Source organism: Lissotriton helveticus, chromosome 5_1, assembly GCF_964261635.1.
Source record: "Lissotriton helveticus chromosome 5_1, aLisHel1.1, whole genome shotgun sequence".
In the NCBI taxonomy this organism is placed as follows: Eukaryota; Metazoa; Chordata; class Amphibia; order Caudata; family Salamandridae; genus Lissotriton; species Lissotriton helveticus.
The window spans coordinates 1,944,208,432-1,944,230,111 of record NC_136065.1 but is presented as its reverse complement, the minus strand read 5'-3'; the positions used below and the strand labels follow the sequence as shown (position 1 = coordinate 1,944,230,111).

The following is a 21,680-nucleotide window of genomic DNA, read 5'->3' as shown; positions in this document are numbered from 1 at the left end:
ACTGGACTAGAATGGGTGGGAGGAGGGCCCAAAGAAACAAGCCAGATTCTGCCACACCTCTAATGTTTAGCGGAAGCATCTCGGTTTTAGAGCCATTCAGACCTAGAAAATGGTCGGTTTTCTATTGTTCTGCACATGTTGGAGACGGTTGCACACTTCCTTTTTGTTTTCTCATTCTTTCATGACGCTAATGGGTATTTGAGTATTGTTATCATACACCTGTCGCATGAGTATTTTTTTTCTCATATGAACGGCCCGAGTTTTCATTGATGTATGTTGCTTGAAAGGGAGGATCTCAACCATTGGACTACAGCATTTCTCAGTCCAAGCCTAAAGCCTCACTTAAAGTTTACAGATGGGATAAAGTGCAAACATTGTGGATATCTTGTCTGCCATATTGTGAGTGCATTATAGCCTATGGCCCTTGTAGTGCGGCAGATGGGATATCCAACACGTTTTGACCGAGTATTCAATCTGCCAAATTCTAAAAAAAAGCCCTTAGTTTCCAGTTTAGGGAGGGGCATGTTGCAGTCTAAATGTATCAAGGGCTGCTGGCAGGTTTAGAGAATCAAGGGACAGCCTTGACCACTGTCCATTGCAGAAGGAGTGTGTCCCTGATGCTCACTGTGACACTGCCACTGACTCTCTGTGCTCTGAAACCTGTCTGGAAGTCACTGAGGTGGTTATTGCTTTGGGACATTAACTTACAACATGGATGACAAAGTTTCCGATGATCTGCTTTAAAGCAGATTAGCCAGGATTAAGGGTGGCAGCTAGTTTACATTTGTTGATACAGTTGAGTGCGTTGTCTTCTAATAGGGACAATAGAAGCAAGCAGGTGCTTGGTGGTGTAAATCTGTTAATTGATTTTCTTGGCAAGAAGAGGAATGGGAGAACTAGAAGGGTTCGTGCGAGCCCAGCTCTTCGGGGGTTTAGTAAAAAGGACCTAAGTTCATTGCACAGCTGTTGTGATGGTTGCACTAGAGGCATTGCTGAAAGGACTGTGATCATTTCTTGGTAAACTTAAGAGTGCTTTTGGAGAGTATCAGCTTTGGTGAGTTCAGTATGGGCAAAGCATTTTTTGCTCTGCATTATTGCCTCTTTCATGGATGTGATGAGGAGTACCTTCAGGGTGTGCAAGACTCTTTCCAGCATCTTAACTGAGATATACTTTTGTATTTTAAGAATTGGAGCTCTTTGATTAACCATTTGTTATGTTTGGCTTTGGCGGATTTTAAATTCGCTTTTGTGTGAAAGACAAGTTAATTCAGAGCCGAAGTGGTGATGTATAAAAGACGATCAAGGATGTCCGAAGCAATTGTTAAGGAGAACATGAGGGGTGCTTTTAGCCTGCATAACCATGGTGGCGGAAGAGGGGAATTTACAGGAACAAAATTTCAGTAAAAATGAATAAGAGGACGGTCTGACTTTCGGGATAAAATAAATCCAGTGGGAGCGATGCACTCCTCCGTATCTTACTGTCCCCACAAGGACCATATACAGTGGAAGATGAGGGCCACTGGCAGAAACTAAAAAAGAGGAATGAGATAGGAAAGAAAACAAAGACACTGAACTCCACCACAGTGACACATCATGTCTGCTGTTCGAGGATGTCTGCAGGGTGCAGTGGATATCCAAAGACTCACAGCCTGATTTATATCTTGCCGGTAAGTCCGTCAGGGCAATGGGGTAAATTACTCTGTTGCCCTCACGGAGTCCCCACTCACCAAATTTAGAAATGATTGCCAAGCATGTGGTCATTTCTCAAGCTTTGGCAGGAGCCACCATCATGGCAATTCTTTTTTAAGTTTGGCGCACGGCTCTGCCAACAAGACAGACACATTTTATTTTCAAAGAGGGATTTCTTTTTTGCAATTAAAAACAATGCCACCCTCACCGTGCATTATCTCCCTAGGCGAGGGGGTATTAGACAGTTTCCACTGTCCCTTACCCCATCATTTTCTTGCGGGAAAAGCAGTGAAAACTGTCCGGTATGTCCGCCCATCTAAATTCGGGGGGCGGACATAGAGATCAACCTTCTACACCCCTAACTCTGTTGGGCCATTGGAGGGGTGTAAACGTGGCAGAGATGGAGCAGTCCCAGCAATGGTTACACTAAAGGTGCACCCCCATATAAATTGGGTTGTCGGACCATTATGTTGGTGGCAAGGATACTCTGTCGCTGTTGCGACAGAGTATCCTTGCCACCAACCTATAAATCAGCCCCGAAGGATATTTCTGTAGTAGCTTGCCATATAATGATAGCTTCCACTTGACTGCTGTAGCACTACATAATAGTCAGCAATGTTAATATCCTGCTGTTTTCTGGTCTTTGCAATTTGTGTAAATATACTAGTACTCTAATACCCTTAAGCCTGTTCATTCACAGCATGAGCAATCGTCCAGGCTAAGAATACTTTGTGTTCCATCACAACAACCCCCAGTCTTAGATGAATTCATAAAAGTGATTAAAAGTAGTTTAAAGTCCACTTCCACCAGTAACACTTTTTTCTGAAATACTTCTCTGTAATCTCTATACCAATCTGTAGGAAAACAAGTGGCTCTTGGTAAGGAAAACGTAAGATCCGGTTAGTAAGGTCCTTTCGTGCCGTAGCATTGTGTCATGATTGCCTAACAAAGATGCTGTGGGCCACAAGGGAAGTTATAACCAGATATCCAAGATGGCCACCATCGCTCCAGACTATACAGGAGCTCATGGTCAGCTGGGTATTGTAGTCCATTGCCGGTATTATAACAGAAAGCCTCATTTAAGACAGCGCCAATACTGTGCAACCACCAGCCTCTCCTTCCCTGAAAAAAGACTCTGCGCAAGCCGGTGTGGACTCTCACTGCCCCACGCTCATCCAGTTTTAAGCGGTAAGCAAGCACTCCAGCCTCGATTCCTGACCTGGATAATGACGACCAGCTAGTAAGGCCAGATTTGGGACTTGAAAGAAAAGGACCCATAGATTGTGCATGGGAGACTCGATCAGTTGGTAGTAGCCAATTTATTCATATTGTCCACAATGAATTGTGCCAAGTCCAGGAGGTCAGTTGAGAAGGAGGCCGATTTTTCAGGGGATGGTAGGTGTTTCCATGTAAGGAAGCTAAAGAGCCAGCCAGGAAGCGATCGCACCAGAGGTTTTGTCCATATGTATACATTCTCTTTGTTCATCTTACATATGCTGATTTTTGCTCAGGTAGGGTTTGGCACAAATTTTGAGTTTGATAACACAATATCTTCTCTGTTAACTTCTCTTTAGGTACATCCCTCTTGCCACTGTCCCGCATTCTCAAATATTCACATTTCTCTCCCCATTGACAATGGATCTTGCATTCTGCTTTTGCAATTTGCAGTTGTTAATTTTTAGTGTTATTCAGCATTTTTTACTTGTTTTTTATGATTTTTCCCCAGATACGCTCCTAAATACTCTTTTTATAATATGTGCATTTTATTGTTTCAACGTACATTTGAACATTTTCTCATGTGCCTTTCTGGATAAACTCTATATTTATTGCAGCAACACTCTCTAGGTAAAGCACTCTTCTTCTTGGTCTGGTTCCCGCTTAAGAAAATTACAAATAAAAAAATAGTTGCCCCATCAAATCTTGTTTTCTCATCTAGGCTAGGGGTGGATGCATTTAGTGTATCAGGACAGGGTGAGCTTTGACAGGTGAAGGAAGGACTTTTAGAGACAGACATTCTTGTTTTTCCCCCCCAGGAGCTGGCCTCCAGCCAGTCGGAGCGGGAGGTGGCATGGCTGAAGAAAGTGGGTGATGACCAGTAAGTGGTTTTTTATATATCTCCTATCTATTGCTTTTATGACATGCAAGGGCTTTAAGAAAACATAGTATCTAGTAGCCAGTTTTTAAAATCATATGCACCTATTCTCAATGCAACCACTAGGTGTCAGGAGTACCTAAAGGATGGAAATGTATACAAGACATGAAGCTGAAAAAATATTGTCAGAGGTTAGTAACTGTTTCCTGGGGTAGTACGCAAATTCTCTCAAGATTCCGTGTTTTGTATTTCGGTTGATGATTGGGTAAACGATGCCTGGGGATGGTGAGACCTACCTCTTTGCTGCTTCTAGTTCTTAATAGCATCTTACCCTATGCCTTGGATATTTGTTTCCTTCGCCAATGTAATATCTTGGCTGAATTTTAGAAAAGGTCCGGAGATTGTTGGAGTCGAGAAGAGGGAGTGTATATCCTCTATGAATGCAGTCTGTGAGGAAGAAATCCAGAAAAAGATACACTCGGGTAGATGCAAATTCTAAATAAGAAGTGGATGGGAGCTTGATACCGACCCATACATGGTAAGGAGGAGAGAGTAGTCCAGTGAAGGGCCTGTTTATGCACGAGGGGTGCTTTTGAATAATGTTCTTTCCAGAGCCTTTTGGAAGGAAGGTAAACTGGGGACGGGTTCGAAGGAGAAGGTGCAAGGTATTGCAAACTGCTACACCTTATAATGCCATATTACCAAATACCATGGTGGTACCACATATCATAAATGCAAACTTCATACAAACCATTCCACACTGCATGCCACTGAACTACACTAAACAATAGGACACCTCTAACACTACACCACACCAACTCCACTGCACACCTCAATCACCACATTATGTCGCAGAGTGCCACATTACACCGATACAAATTCATGCCAGTCAGGCATTGTCTGGGCGGTAGAAGGGACGGGAATGATAGGATAATTCCCTTCTTCTTGTGACTCCTCATTAGGCAAACGACTCGTTTGGGACACCCAAAGAGTTACCACTGTCCTCCATATCTGTAAACGCACCTCACTTTTTCTAGAAGGCATTGCCCATTTGCCACATATTCATCCCCCTAACATGGTCTTTAAGTGGGCTGCTAATGAGCTTAGGTGTGGATTTGAATTCTGCCTAGAGAATGTGGCCCCAACCAGAACATATTTCTCCTCCTCCCCCCTCAAGCCACCCCAATCAGTGCTGTTAAGAGAATGGGGAGGGTTAATCACATCTACCTTCAGTGCCTCTCAGAGTTTTGTGCTAAGGCATGGGAACTTGCAAACATTTTTCCTGGGCCTAGAGGTATGGTTTGTGGTGTGATGGCAGCAGGGTGGTGGTCAAAGGGATGTGTGAAGAGTACGTAGTGGAAGTGCAGCATGTACATGGTGTGGACAGTGAGTTGTTGAGTTAATTTGAGAGTTTTAATTCTGTACTACCCCCTAAATAATCTCCTAGTGTCTAGGAGAGTCATTGATTTGAGAATACTGTGTTATGCTGTGTCTGAGTTGCCATCGCTCTACCACACCCTGGCATTAGCCTTCTCTACTTGCTATTGCTACCTTTGGTGAGTCAAGTGGACAAAGCATTTTGGAATGAAATAGAATCGTAAGCTTAACAATCGCCTTATGCCTTGAGACTCTGATCTGTAAACATTCGGAGTGTGTCGAAACAGGCTCAGTTACTGTAGCAAGTGCGATAAAAAATCCTTGACAAATACCCCCAAAATAGATGTGCAATTCACTGAGCTGTGCTGACACACACAACCTCCACTGCTAGACTTGGGACAGTAGTAAAGTGTTAGCCATGGCGCTAGAAGGCTTGACGTTTAATCCTGGTTTTACCACTTTGCCAAAGTATGCCGGTTGCGAACTCTGGATTTAAAGTCAGAGCTGGTTTCACAGCCATTTAGCATTTTGCTCAGAGTAGCATTCCAACCCATCATCTTTTTTGTCCACATGACAGCTCAGTTTGAACCCAGACATCTACTAATCAGCTTTGACCCTGCACCAAAAGGGACAGTCCAGTCCAAATCCCAGGCCAGCTCCTCCCTGAACCATAACACAAGCTTCCCTAAACCAGTTTCGCCCTGACTGGGGCTCTTCAGCCACACCCACCTTAAGAGGACCAACCAGGCTAGGAGGGCACATTCTGACAGAGCCTCCTCCCCGAGGCCACAGCTCTATCATAACACTGGCGACAGGGAGCTGCTGTTCACCTCTCTGTTAGCCTCTGGTGGTTGCTCTGGTTTGCCTTCCCCAAGAGGAGATGGAGGGTGGATGGCAGAGATGCCAGCACGGAGCAAAAAGATCGATATCTTGTTTTGATTGGCTAGTGGTTGAGGATGAGTTTTTGCCATCCTTCTCCTCTTCAGCTGAGGCAATCTATCCCCTATGGGGACAAACAATCATTTCAATCTTCCTCTGACCACAGTGATGGAATTATGTGAGAATACACCATACCATTAGCAGTTATCCTCGGAGCGGGGGTCACTAAAACAGGATTGAAGCCAGCAGCGTGCCCAAACCCCGATTGCTGCCACCGAGGCACAAAGCACAGGCTGCAGGACATATTCCTTATCGCTCAGCTGTGCTTGCACAACACATGAGCACTGCTCCGCGTTATGTGCACGGGCTGCTCACACATACGGGTGCTGGTACAGCAGGAAGACGAACAAAGCTAGACAAATTAAAGAAAGATTCTGGCATCCCGTAAATTGGGGGGTATGGGGTGACAGCGGAAAGGAAGTAGAGTCATGAGGAGTGGCAAATGACAATCAAATTACACATGTTGTTTTCAAAAACTCTGTCCCAAAGACATTGGCAATGAGGACAAATGCCACAGTAAACATGTCCTTGGTAACTGGTCACTGACAGGCTTAATATTAAAACATCTTACGGGTCAAGTCACTTGCTGGAGAGACCTTTGCGTACCCAGCAATATCCAGGGTATAATAGCAGTAAGATAACTCTGATATGTCAGGAGAGATCTGCTTGCATTTGAGTCACAGGCCTGACTCAACATAATCTAACATAGAAAGTGAATATGCCTCGTGCACATCACAACACGTAATATGCAGGTTACTGATTAGTGTCTCATGTAGATAGCTGAGTGGGTTAATTTAGTGCATTTGTCAGTGACCCATGCATTACTTGCAGGTTATAAGTTACAATCTTTGTTAAGGAACACAATGAGTTATGAATCAGCATAACGGAGCTCATGTAAACTGCAAGAATCTTGAAATTATTTCCCTGGATTTCCGTTACTAGCCAAGGAGATCATTTAGAAAGGGATAAAGACATATTAGTATGGTAGTATGGATAACCCCAACCTCTGATTTCTGTAGACCTCACACACGTATGCCTTTGCATTTCCAAAGAACAAGCGCTCTTAACATACAACTTCTATCAGGTTAGACTAGAGTATGTGACTCCTGCACTTTGTAACTTTCATTTTCGTATTAAACACATTTCTTATATATTGATTTATGCACTTGATTTATATATTGCTTTGGTATAATATCAGTTCGATGTAAAGCTCCCTGACACACTACATTGGGATAAGAAATGAAATAAAAAACTAATATACAAAATGGTATTATTATCATTATTATTATTATTATTATGTTTCTTATATAGCGCCTGAATCGACCCCCGAAGGGGTATCTCCGCGCTTGCCTTGGGAACCCGTCCTGGCTTTTCCCTGTGAGATAGCCCCTCCAGGGCATCCCCAAGGTGAAAGCCAGGCATCCCGCCGCAGGGGGGCCGTTGTGGAGATTAAGCAAGCTTAATGCCCAGAGTTGCAGAGTGTGAACCCATGATTAGGTCAGGCACCGAAGCGAGAATTATCGAGTCCATGGACATTTGAGCTCAAGACCCTGCCGCGTCGGGAATTGAACCCTGGTCCCGGGTCTGACCTCTGCTTCAGGGTCTGCCTGCTCTAACCAGTGAGCCACACTTCTCCACAAAGGGAGAAACATCTGACGTTTTTCGCAGTGCTTGTATATCACTTACAGATGAAGTTGGAAAGTCAGAAACCTGCCTCCAAATCATAGCCTGTCTCCAGAGCACTTGTGAAGGGACAACATGTTGAGGGTCTGTGTTCTCCTCTAAGACATAGTCGTCAAGGTGTTGGGTTCCAGCTATCTCCCAGCGTGGATGAACAATAGGCATGCTGATAGCCCTTTAAGTGAGGCATTTGTTTTGGGCACAGCTTGAGGTGAAAATAGGAAACCTCCTTCCCCATCTGCAAGTGGCGGCTCTGAACTTAAAGCAGACAAAGTGTGGGTGGCCTCTGAATGTCTTCCAGTGTTGGCAGATTACATAGTGACAAATGCCGCATATTTAATAGGATATTTCTTTAGGGTTGGCCCGGATAGTGAATTCAGTTCAGTAACAGCTGCTGGGTCTGGCTGGATCCCCTCATTTTCTGCATTTCTCACAGACATCTTATTATGCTCAGCAGCCTACCTTCGGCTGGGTGCAGGGTTGTACTCTTAACTTTAATGCCTGCTCCAGCAGGTACACAGACCAATACTGTGCTGGTCTGTGGTAGTGGTGTTTGGTATGGAACAACTTTCTGTCCCAGAGCTCTGCAGTTCAGACATCAATAACTCAATCTACTTACAGGTGGTCCACTGGCTCAGGGGTCGAAAGGCTAAACAGCTGACATATATCTGATTGGCTAAGAATCTGATCTCTCACTATCAGCTAGCTGAGCCTCAGGCCTGACAAGCATGTTTTCCTGTGTATGTGGTTTGCATGTGCATGCAGCTCATGTGTCGGTTTTGTTATATTCATGCAGGCAGGCAGGCAGAGGGCCTTAAAACAGTATATAAAAGCTAACCGGTTGTGCCTTTGGGACAAATTGGCTTTGCCAATGTTTCTCAGTCATGCTGCACAGCACCCTGGATGGTGTGCAGCATGGCTAAAGAATAAAAACAGGAACCTTTGACATGAACACCTGTGTGGATTTTGTAGGTGCGCTCACCACACATACGCATGCCTACAAAACGACAAAGCCTTTTTGTTCGCTGTTTACTTACCAATCCGAGTTGGATCGTAACTAAAACGAAAAAAAAACATGCTAAAGTATTTTGTTTTTTAAAGCTGGTGGAGGAAAAAATGGGGTGGAAGCAACAACGGGGTAGGGGTAGATGCAACGGGGTAAGCAAGCCAGGAGAGGTCGGAAGCAAGATGGAGGGCATGGATGGGTGGAGGAAAATTAACAGGCGAGAAAGCAAGGGGAGCAGGTGAAGAAAAGAGCACACAGCAACATAGACGGGTTGGGGACAAGCACATAGATGACGGAGAACAACACAGAGTTTAGGGGATGAGAAGTACACAAGGGAGACAGCTGGAAAAAGCATACTCCACTCTCATGGAGTGCTTAACTGAAAATAAGAAAGTAGTACTTGAAAAGCAAGCTGTGGCAGCATAGACACCAGCCAATCAAAAGTGAAGGTAAAGAGGCAATGCTTCATAGGAGGGACAAACACAAGATTGACACAACAACGACAACCTGGGCCACGAATAAGAAGGCGGAAAATGAGAGTGACAGGAAACCCAACAAATGGTAAGCAGAGGGTAGGCTCCAAGCCACGGTATGTGCTTGGTAAGCCCACAGTATATTTCCCAACATCTTGTAGATGAAACCTATAAAGGGGAATCTGGTGCAAAGGTGGCCGGCAACACATCTCATTCTCTGGTGACTGTGCCACTAGATCACAAAATGTCAAACGTGCCCTTTTCAGAAGTGTTCCAGGAGTATGCAGCAGAGGGCAGGAGATACAAACTTATATATTTATAAAAGACACCGACTGCAGGCATCAAAGAAATAACAGGGTATTAGAATACACTGTTAGTTCGTCATTGGCTGTAGTCCTTGGCCTCGCTACTAAGTCTGTTTTACTTGAATAGCTCCTCAAAAGCATGTGATGGTTAATTTAAACGTGGGTCAATTTTGTGCAAAAATATGGAAATGCAGGGCAGGACATAGGTGAGGAGAGGTGCTTGTGAGTTTCAGCAACTAGGGCTGCGAAAAAATATATTTTCAGGCAGCGGAAGTGATTTCTAGCCCAATGTGTACAAAATAAATTAATGCGGGTTTTAATTTCACAGTGGTCCACGAATCACTACAAGGTGACCGTTCTGTGCATAGTTACAAGTAGTTTTCGGCTATATGGATTTGATAACTACTGCCAGTCTCAATGCTGAATGAATAGCAAAATGAATGACAATTGTTTAAACAAATCATACTGGGTGCCTGTATTAGAACCATGTTGTTTGGCTACTAGGAATCAGTCAGAAGCACTGTGTATCCCACATTTCCGGTTTGGAACAGGAAATGGGACAGTGTTGATTCACGAAATCAGCTCAATTTTGTAGTTTACCTGATGAACTAATTTTGATATTTTCTTTAAACCTAATTTTGCTATTGACAAACAAAAAAGCTACCCTTACGAGCACTATATGGCTAAGGGTGGTAAGAGGGTATGTGTGAAGAAAATAAGAACTTGCAAGTGTGAGGTAGAGACAGCAAGTGTAGGACTGTCTAAAATAGGCAGGTTGTAGAATCAAGACTAGGCAGTTTTGGTATTTGGCAATACCGGCAGTGGGCTCCTAAAAATATCTGAAGCCCAGCACCTATATATCATCTAATTCAGCAATACGAACAAGGCTTATTGAGGTGTTAAAACAAAACTGAGGGTGTGAAAGAGTATGTGTAGTCACTTTGAAACCCCTTGAGTCATGGCCAATCGCTGAAGGAGTTTTGCGTGGAGTGGGTGTGCGGTGACTACAAGGGCCCGCCAAAAGGGCTCTCATTGGTATTCTAGGTGTATCACCCTGGCCGGGCTGTGGCAGCTGCTGTGGTTGCTGATGTACAGGGTTCACAGGTGAGCCGTGAAATGGTACTTAACAGTGTGATTTTGTTGGGAGAGCATGGCTGTAGTCTTGGTGGTCTGACTGGCACGTCATAGATTAAACTGCACATTGCATTCAGTGGTCAGGCAATCCTGCTGTAAGTTTAAGTGAATATTTTTCGGGCCATTGCTTTATCTGTATAACTTCAAAGTACCCGATTATTTTTAATGTGGTTTTAGTGGCCTCACTCTCCTGCGGTTGTTTTCTTGACACAGTATTCCTAATATGGCTTTCTTTGCTGAGAATTCTTGTTTTGAACTTGGCGACACACATTCTTGTTGTGGTTACGATTACACAGTCTCCCACCTATGGTGTTTGTGGCACTGAATACATGACTGGGCTTTCATGGCAAACCATTCTTGCAGTGATTTTCATTTATTTATTTATTTTTAAATCTGCTTTATTAGGTTTTATACAGATCTAACATCATGCAAGATGGAATTGGGATATCATTCGTGAATAGACATAACAGTAATGTAGGAATCTGTGTATCACGCTCCTAGCCTGGCAAATGTATGTCAGAGTAGATCTTTTGTTTATACGCCTTGAAGCAACTACTAAAAAGATGAAGAGATATAACAGAAGCCAAAACAAGGAGGTGAGACTGACTTGTATAATGGTCAATTACATTTCCCAAGCTGTAGGACAAAATAAGCATGTAATATATCAGCGGGTGGGGCAATACATTCTGGGGGTCACCCCTATCCAGAAAGGGTTGGGGAACCCTTGCTCATTAACGTATGGGCAGGAAGTTTGTTGTAAACTTCATTGTTCAAGGTGGCATGTTGTCGGCTGCAGTGGTTTTCATGGTTAGTATTTTTAGTGTGGGGTTCGTGACAGTCTCTGCAATAGGTTTGTTGGCACATGTTCTTGTTATGCTCTGGTAGTATATTATCTTTGCTGTGGTGTTGATGTCAAAGTGTAATTGGCATTGGATGGTGGCCTGGCCTCTTTTATGGTTTAGCGTTAATGGTATAGTCTCTGGATGTGGTCTGGTGGGCTGACGTCTAAGGTGAGTTTATCTCGTCACTGTGTTCTTGCCGTACCTTTGATGACACAGTACCCTCACAGCCATTTTGTGTTTGCATTCATTTTGTCGATTTAAGGGTACTTTAGTCCAGCTGTGTTTCAATGGCTATGGATTTAATGATTCCTTATCCTTATCGGCCGAGGGTTTTGGTAACCGGAGTGTTGTGATTTTATTTTCAAAGTATTTTTTTGATGGCACAATATCTTGGGCGTTTATTATTTTCTCTCATTTTGTTTTGCTGTTAAGTTAACACAGTATTCTTGCTTTGCTTAGGATGGTCATTATTTCTGCTGTGATTTTGATGGCACAGCGTTCTTTTTTGTGGGGCAGTCTTGCTGTATCTTTGATTGCTCAGTGTTCTTGCAGCTTTTTTTGAAGCAGAGTATTCTTGCTGGAAGTTGATGCTAATGAATTCTTAATATTGTTTCAATGGCACAATAACTGTGGTCTTTTTTATGTCAAATTCTGTCTGTGATTTTAGTTGCCTCTGTATTCTTGCTGGGATGTCGGTTACCACAGTACTTGTCTTGTACTTTATAACAGTATAACAGTAGTGTTCTCTTGGTGATTTTGGATGTACAGTGTTTTAGCTGTTTTTTTAAATATTTTATTATATCCTTGCTCTGGATATTACAGAATATTTGCTGTAATGTTGTTGCTACAGTGTGCAGTGATATTGGAGTCGCAGCGGCAACCTTGTCACTGCAACAGTCAGGAAAGACTACACCTGATGCAAGGCAAGTCTGTTCAAGGCTTTGTTTCTACCAATGCCTTGCAGGTTTTCAGATCAGTTGGCATTTTCTAGGAAGGGAGGTAGGGAGTACGTGGTGAGGCGGCAATGTTGGTGAGTCGATTTTCATGCTTAGCACAGACTGCTAAACATCTAAAGAGGAATCCATTTGCAGACGAGTGGAGCCGAGCACCTACGATATCATTCCAATTTAGTGGTCGACAACGATTCTGCATGGTGGAAAATCCTCAAATTAGAGACCATTCCATGTCCCTTCCAGGTCTGGCCCAGGTCCAATATCGAAAGATTTGATTTCTTTTCTCTGGAGTTTTTCCCTCATTTATTATAAGACACATATAAACATTTAAAGGTACCACCATATCTACTTATAAATAATATGCTTCTAAAGATATACACACATTTTAAGGTTCAGATTTTTAAAGTATGGCTTAACCAGGGCATAAGACTGAATTAATTTTTACAATCAACTATAAGGAACAAAACATTCCCCTCATTATTTCATTCACTAACTATAATCCATGAGAGCTGAATCATCCATGTGATCCCATCACCTACCCTTCTGTCTAAAGATGCGTCATTGTAGAAGGACTCTGGCTCTCAATGTCAGTCCTAAGACTGACACAAGGGCGCCCGCCGCTACGTATTTACTGTTCTTTGGGGGCTCAGTTAAACAATGAATATTGACCACCCACCCTACTTACAACCATCACTCTGTCACTCCCACTTCTACACCTAGGTGAGAAACAGAGATTGGTCAGCCCCTTCCTTCTTAATGTACAACATACTCCGTATAAAGTGCCTACTCGGGTTACAATAATTGTTCTCTTCTTGTCTGAGAATAATCCAACATTTCAAGCCAGGCTTCTATCAAAAAATGGGCAATAATTCATCAGTTGTAGATGGAAAAGTAGCACCCAGTATCTCAAAGTAAATATTTTGACTTCCAAATAACTATAATGGATTACCATACTAATTTGTAGTGTAACCACGGTCTCCTTTCTTGGGTTTTAAGACTCAAAATAAGCCAGTAGTGTAGTTCAAAGGTTGAGCATCTGCTTTAGAGAGCTTATTGTAGATTCAACTAAAAATTGCCATCTCTCCAAATTTGTTAAAAGGAGTACCACATAGGTGGTGACTATGCCTTTTCTTCAAAGCACTATTGGACTATTCAGTTTACTTATACATTATTTAAGTGGTTGATTTTAATAATATTATTGAGAAGAAATATTTGGAGGTGGGTGTCAAGTTTAAGTTTGCCTGTTTGTTGCCCACAGCACAGTGTCTGAGGCTAGCCTTAGGATTGGTCCTGAGAGGGTGGATGGGGGAGTTTTTTGTATTGGTTTGAACAAATATTTCCGTTATGTGCCATTTTGAGATCTAAGCTTTCTGTGCTCCTGCCTTTGAACCGTCGTTTGTCAAACAGTAAATGTTAGGATCCATTATCTCAATAGATACTATTGCACGTGGTGCTTTGATGGGGGGTTTCACATTTGCTGCATTTTCCCTTGTTACATTAAGGAAGCGTGATGCCTTCATATACCCGCTGACATGCAGGAAACAAATTTCAATCCCAACTGAGCCTTTCATTCCTTTTTGTGAAGTGCAGTGAGTTCCATTGAATATGATAGTAGTGATCCTTCTAATGTTCAGTGAATGAAGCATAACGACTAATCGAAGTGTCATGTAAAACTTCTAAATCAATGATATATTTTGTTTTGATCTCCTGTGTTTTTGTCGCAAAGAAATATAGTGAATTTGTTTCGAAAAGTGAACAGAGTATTCTGTATAATAAAATAGTATTACATTTTCTTTGTACTATAATTGACTAATGCACACTGCAGCAGCATTCAGTATATGATTGTCAATGATTTTCCTTTCAGAGGAAAAACATTACATAATAGACTAAACAATAACAATTGTCAATGATTTTCCTTTCTGAGGAAAAACATTACATAATAGACTAAACAATACAAAAAAAGGTAATACCATAAATCTATGATGAGTAGGGTGTGTTTTATGGTTTTGAGTGACATTGGCTTATTTTTAGGGACAATTGTTTTGGCTCAGTCATCATTTAGCTGGCCTTCCTCTGAACATACACTGAGTAAATATATTCAGGGCCGGGCTGGCTACTGGGTGTTTCAGTGGGGTAGCAGGATGGGGCCAGTTTCACTGCGTGGGGGGCTGGCTTTGTTGCTGGGAACCTGCCGGCCATGTTTCTATATGCAACTTCTAAATAAACAACACAAAAACAAATGGCTTTAAAGCTTGCTTAAAGCATACTTTAAAACCATTTATGTTTGTGTTGTTTATTTAAAAGCGCTGCAAGTAGGAATGAGGCAGGCAGGTCCCTTGCAACAAAACTGCCCCCATCGGCAGTGAAACTGGCTCTCACCCTAACATCCCAACAAAACACGCTAGTGCCCAGTAGGCCAGTCCGACCCTGAACATATTCATACAGTCACATGTGTGAGCTTAACACTTGACTCGTGTATGAGACAAACCGTATATCTGCGTTACTGCCTACACCAAGTTCCATTCCACCTTATTCCTTAATTAATCCCTTCTTCCCCACTTATTTCCATTTCCCCCATGCAAATCTCTAAATCCAAAATTGCGATTCCATTATCAGAATAAATTGAGAGCTCTTAGAAATAGACAAATTGCTTTTTTTAAGCTGAATTGCTCGTAGGTAATACTGACATTTTAGAACCAATACAAGCACCGACCTTTCTCCTTCATGTTCATGTCCTAATTGAATGCATGATCATTTGATTTATGATCGCGTAGAGAACTTGGTTAAGCTGCTTGTTTTGCTGTGAGGAAGTTGTGCCTATTTTTGATGCCAGCATAAACCTCAGCTAGCACTATTCATGCTCTCTGCTCTAAAAGAGAGATGTCTATCTGAATGTGTTCCTTAACCCCCTGCGTCAACCTTGCAACGCCATACAAAACAATCTCTTATCCCTACCGCTTCTCCCCTTCCTTCTGAGTCACCTCTTCCCTTAGTAATGTTCCCTAAATTCAATAGCTTTTTTTAGCCATAAATATTCTCTATTTGTTGCTATTAAGTTAACTACATCCGGCTTTAAGTCCCACTGTTTTTGCTTTATAAGGATATTTTAGCAATGTACTGTTTATCATTTGGTCCAGTTTGGTTCATCTTTGTTTCACTTTGGGTTTAAACATAACTTTAAAAGTAAGTGTCAGAGATAGCTTAGTGTGCTGCTGAGAGAGATGTTTTTGTGTGCACCATTTCTTTGCATATAGAGATTCACCTCTACACACTTTTAAGTGTTACAAGCACTTGCACAACACAGATGGAATATAACATACATCAGAAGAGAAAGGAGGGTGGTCCCTTTACTTTAAATCTTTCGAACAGTACAAATTATTTTTAAGGAGTCCCGCCTTTTCATTTTAAGTCGCTGAGGCTCTTGTTGCAACCCTTCTCAGTAGCTGTGACATTCATCCGGTGTGAGTGAGAACTCAACCTAAACCCCAAATGTGTGAGTCTCAAAATGAGTGAAACTCAAAGTGTTAGCCAAAGTAACAGTGGAGCTGCAAAGAAGTAACACATTGAAGTACTTATGGATGTCTTTAAACCTATTTGAGCTCCAAGCTGGTCATTTTAAACACAGAATTTCTCTGTAGAATATTTTAGCACCAGAAATAGTACAAGCATGGTGTAAATATGATTCTTTTTATTCTAATTGGAACTAATGTCTCTTTTTAAAAATACAAAGGGAGGGGGGATAATTTGAGAATACAGTTGCGTAAAAAAATGGCTGTTCGATGCTAGTATGCAAATAAAATGCTGTTAACCATTTAAAATTGTGTGTTCATATAACTGACAAAAAGACACGTTCTTCTAATTTTTGAAAAACAAACAAAAAAAACCGCAAAATAAAAATAACTTTCTGCCTCTTCTACTACTAAAACCGCAGAGTATTAGTTGAAAGAAATAGTGGGCTGACCTCTCTCAAAGAATGTGCTTGTGCCGGACGCCATGCTGCAAGGTGAATCCACTGTGAAATCCTTCATCTTCTTGTGCTGATGGCTTTAGTTTTTGGTGTGAGTATATTTTATCTGTGCAGGAGCCAGTTGCAGAGGTATTGGAACCCCCAAAAAACATGTAATCCTTCCGGAGGGTAATCATAAAAGTTTACATTGTTTCCAGTCAGCAAACATTATTTTCAGTTTTAGATTGCCTTAGAATCTTCATAGTTTTTTAAAGTAATTGTCACAATGTCTACAGATTTCTAACAATATAGTTATTTTTCAAGTGACTGACGTGAACTGGTCATAGTATTAAGACATTGATTACTGTATCGTTTATAAGTTCCCTCTGGTCTGAAAGTTTTCAAGTTTGGGAGAGTTTAGAGGTGGCTTTCTGAACTCAAGATGCTATGCCAGAGGTAGACTCTGGACTGGACCCAGTACTTCAGAAGTGTCCTCCAGACCTGAACACAGTTCTCTAGAAGCAGCATTCTGAGACGGTCAGAGGATTCCATATGTCACCTCCAGACCTTAACAGTGCCGAGGATGTCACACAGCAAAAGCCATTACGTTGCTCTGACCATGCCTGGAAGGAAGAATATGGGTGTCCTGGGTATACCTTTAAAGTTACTTTACGAAAAGAACCAGAAACAGTTTACAGCCAAAGAGAGATGCCAAAAAAAGGAAGAACACCACAGAGAAACTGTGAGCATTGACATATGACCATCATACACAGATTTTCAAAGTTGAATTTGTCGGGCATATGTATATGTGAGTAGTAGTTGAAAACAATCAGCCAGTATTTGTGGAACCAAGTTCACATATTTACTATCAATGAAAGAGGATATTTCGGGGACAAATGAGTTATTGAAAAACAGCCATCATTTATTGTTTGAGGGAATTGAGTTTAAGTAGCCCACATGAAAGCATAACAATGTCAGAAAATGGCAAGTTGAATGAAAAAATCTGCAGAAACAAAATTGTTGTATGAAGACAAAATGCTTGTGTCGTATTAAAATGGCAGGCTGATATTTAGGCCCAAATTTATTTTATTTTCAGAGTATATATAAAGAAGATATTTAGGTGGAGCCGCGGCCCGTGCAGGTAAGAACGGTAGAGCCAGGTGGGTGGGATTTCGACAGACGATGACGAGGCAACATTTATTTTTTATTTAATTTTCCCTCGTGGTCGTCTGTCGAATCCCTCCCCAACCCGGCCCACCGCTCTCACCTGCACTGACCGCTCCTGTTTAGGTGATAATCGATGCTGAGCTGGGTACACTTACTATTGATGTTATTTGCTTGGTTCTTTAGGCCTCTTCCCACAATAGCTGTAATTCGTGCTTGAAAGCACTAAATACTAACACATTAAAATATTTGAAATTAAATTGTGCCGAAAATGCATTGTTTTGCCATCATGTTTTTAAAGGTTTCCTGAGAGTGAGCCTACCCTCCAAAAAATTCCAGCAGAGGATTGGGCTAGCTTGGCACACCATGACTTCAAATCCTGGAGCCACAAAGGGAGCCCTGATTCTGAAAATACTTTAGGACCATTTCAGATTATGGGAATGTTCTATACAAATACACAATAACACCATTAAAGTATTGGACCGTTTCATGACTACCCGTTCAGAACCACATGAATGTAACACCTGTGATCTTGTAGCCAGTTGTGCTGTACTACTTACGGTTCTGTAAAATGCAAAGTACGCCCATATCTATTTTTTGTATCAAATTGTTCTGTCATAAAAGCTGTGGGGAGAATTCTCATGAATGCTGCTTGATGTGTTGAACTCTGTGTTTGTTACATTTTGACCCCCTTCTCTTTCATAGTTCATAAGTTGCCAATGTTCAGTGAGACTACCGGGCACCATGCTGCCTCCACCACAGATCAGAGCTCCTGAACGAACTCTGCACACGCAGAGCTCGGTCGACCTGAGATCGTGGTACGTGCTTGGTCTTCGTGCCAACTGCTCACACTACTTAGAACTTCCGGATTTGTACATTTTAAAAGATAAATATGGCTCTTTAAGGCGTTTTTGCTTCAGCTCAGGGCAAAGGTGTGAAAACAAGACATACCAGGATTTCCTGTTCTCTTCGCCTCAGGGTGGTCTTAACTTCGACCGTCGCCGGTCAGAGAATATATATATATATATATAATATATATATAAAAATGAAAAAACTGAGGTTTAAGATTAACTAGAGTTAGGAAAACGTAATTTATTATTTCTTTACAAAACCATCTTAAACTACAATAACCTTAGAAATTCAAACACTTTAGTTATAAGTTAAAGTTATAATTTGCACCAGTGCAAAACTTACTATAACTTGCATACTTCAGTACAGTGTTGTCAGATTGCTAGCCAGACTAAATTAACTATAACTCGCTCCTTGCCCATGCACTGCTTATACCCTTTAATATTATATCACTTATAGCATGTTAAATCCTAGCATTCATAACACTCATGACATCACACATGACATCACTGATGAGAATAGTGTGCATGGTAAAGGGCCGAGTTATAGTTAATTTAGTCTGGCTTGTGTGTTGACAACACTCTGTATGGAGGTGCATGGGTTATATATAGTAAGTTTTGTGCTGGGTGAAAATTATAACTTGGTTATAACTATAATTTTTGAATTTGTATGGTTTGTGTAGTTTCGGTTAGTTTTGAATTTGTATGTTTTTTTAAAATTTCTTCTTATCATATATTGTTGTTTATTATGGTATTTTCTTATAATTCTTTGGATTGGTACCACAGTACTTTCGTGATAGGTCAAAGTACGTTATAAACATCAGTGTCATCTGTGTGATCGTTTTCCTTTTAATAGCGTTATATGTAAATTGATTACATTTTATTTACACCAAATAATTATTATTTAATTAAAATATGGATTCAGGGTTCCATGGCTAGTTTTGTTTTTTAATGGTATGTGATTTAGTATGGTAACTATTAGCAGTGGCGGCTGGTAGGGAAGGGGGTAGTGTGGCAAGAGGAAAGGGAGGGTGGGTTCAAAAACATATATTTTTAAACCATTAACCTTTACCGCCATCTCTCCTCCATTTACGCTTCTCTTCTCTTCCTGACTCCAGTCCGGAAGAAGCTGCCTGGAAGCACCTGGGCACACAGGCTCCCCTGAGCGAATCACAATGCTGTTGTGATTGGTCTGAGCGCCATGGATCGGCGCTTAGGTGGGTACAATGAGCCTGTGCATATTCCTACTCGGCTGTGCATTACAGCCTGGTGGTGAATATGCAACATGCGCACAACTGTTTTGCCAGGCCAAGATGGGCGGCTAAGCAGTCATGCACACTGAAGTGTGCACAAAAAACTCCTCCTTTCTGAGCCACAAAGCCCGCCCCACCCTAACACAGCCCAACAGTAACAAAAAAAAATGATAATAACATTGTTATTAGTATTTTATTTTTCCCTTTTCCACTTCTCTAAGAGCAGTGGGGCGATGCCTTGGCGGAGGAGCCGTCACTGACTATAGGTTGTGTTTGTGAATCACACGGGTACCGTGATAGTGACGCAGTAGTATCGAAATACTACAGCAGAACGTTCGCTTTTGTGAAAATAGCAATTGGCTTAGAACTCTGTCAATCCGATTCCCATGTCAATATCAGGCCACGGACATTGTAAGATGGCTGTACACCACTAATAGAAAGACGGGCTCACCCTGATACATTCCACATATTCTAATACTTAATGTGACCACACAATATGGTCGTAATTAAAATTTAAAAAGACGGGCACCAATTTCACAACAACCTTTTGAATAATAATAATTAAAAAAACAAATAAAAAAATAATAAATATGCAGTACACCGTAAACTTTTTAAACAATATATAATTCAATAAAAATACTTTAACCTAACTCTACCGAATTTGCTAAACTGCCTCATTTCTTCATATACATTACAAAAAGAATGTATCTATGTTTCATGTTAAAGCACAGAACAAAGAGAAAGTGTGGTCTAAGCAATATGGCTGCCTTTTTAATTTGCAACGGCTTTCATTAAACATTAATATTGTGTTTAGTCATCTCCATGTAATGCTATACGCTGCTAAGATAGCGTGGTGTACCGGTGTCCAATATATAACAATGTTTTTTGACCCTTATTACTTAAAAACACTGAACATATTCAGATCAAATAACAATAATAATCAATATTCTTGTCAAATTGCATGTAAATAAATTCAGCCATTTCGCCACTACGTCTGTTTGAATAGTCTATGGAAAATGCATTGGTGGAAAAACATAAGTTTTGGGACCCCCTTTTTTCTTTGTTCCCTCTTAATAATCATTACAAAACTGCGCATCATCCGCCAATGTAGGAAAAAGACTAAGAGCCTGATTACGAGTTTGGGGGATGTGATACTTCATCACAAACATGATGGATATCCCGTCCGCCATATTACAAGTCTCTTCGGGATATAATGTAATTGTAATTTGGCGGGCAGGATGGTTTTTTAAGAATTGAACACAATTAAATAAAGGAAGATAACCTATGGACTTTATGGACACAGTTATTTATAAGGAAGTGTCTTATTACATTGTTTATCTGGACATTGTCTCATTATTTCTGTCTGTATGTGGTGCAGCTCCAACTGTGTATTGTTGTCCAATACTCCCTGTTTAAGGGAGGCACTGCTGGGCAGGCGGTGCATGTGGAGATTTGCACACTGGGACATTCATTTTGGTCATAAATTACATAGGTGATTGACGTTTGGGTGCTCCATGTAGCCTTTGGTCCACTTACCACATCTCAAGTAACAAACAATATGAGCAGCTCAGGGCACAAGTAAACGTTTGGGCACTAACAGTGTGCAAGTGCTTGGATCACATGGGCAGACTGCAAAGGACCTAAGCACTTGGGCAGACAGAGTGATGAGCTTTTAGGACATGGGCAGTATGAGTAGGTTGGGCACATTGGCGTATATTATTAGGAGATCACAGCACGTGAGGCTATCTGAGCAGATTGACAGCGTGAGAAGCGTGGGGCACATGGGCACTCAGTGTGAAGAGGAGGTTGAGTGCACATAGAACTATCAACAGTATGCACTAGGCTCTCGTGCCTTCATTTGCATTCTTGCACTGCTACTGAGGTTCAAGCACCTAGAGGTGATTCTGTAACTTACCACTTCACAATCAACAACCAAGAATGCCTTAATTTTCAGGACCTATTGTGACCCTAATGACTTC

The 21,680-nt window shown here is 41.5% G+C and overlaps 1 protein-coding gene across 4 annotated transcripts in view; it reads left to right on the top strand.

Moving 5' to 3' along the window:
- The window catches only part of TBKBP1 (TBK1 binding protein 1), a 332,178-nt gene that overhangs the window by 178,021 nt on the left and 132,477 nt on the right, over window positions 1-21,680 (top strand). For all 4 annotated transcript variants that reach the window (XM_078645597.1, XM_078645593.1, XM_078645595.1 and 1 more), the window contains exon 7: window positions 3,723-3,784. In XM_078645597.1, coding sequence (XP_078501723.1) covers window positions 3,723-3,784 — 62 coding nt within the window. The remainder of the gene's footprint in view (window positions 1-3,722; window positions 3,785-21,680) is intronic.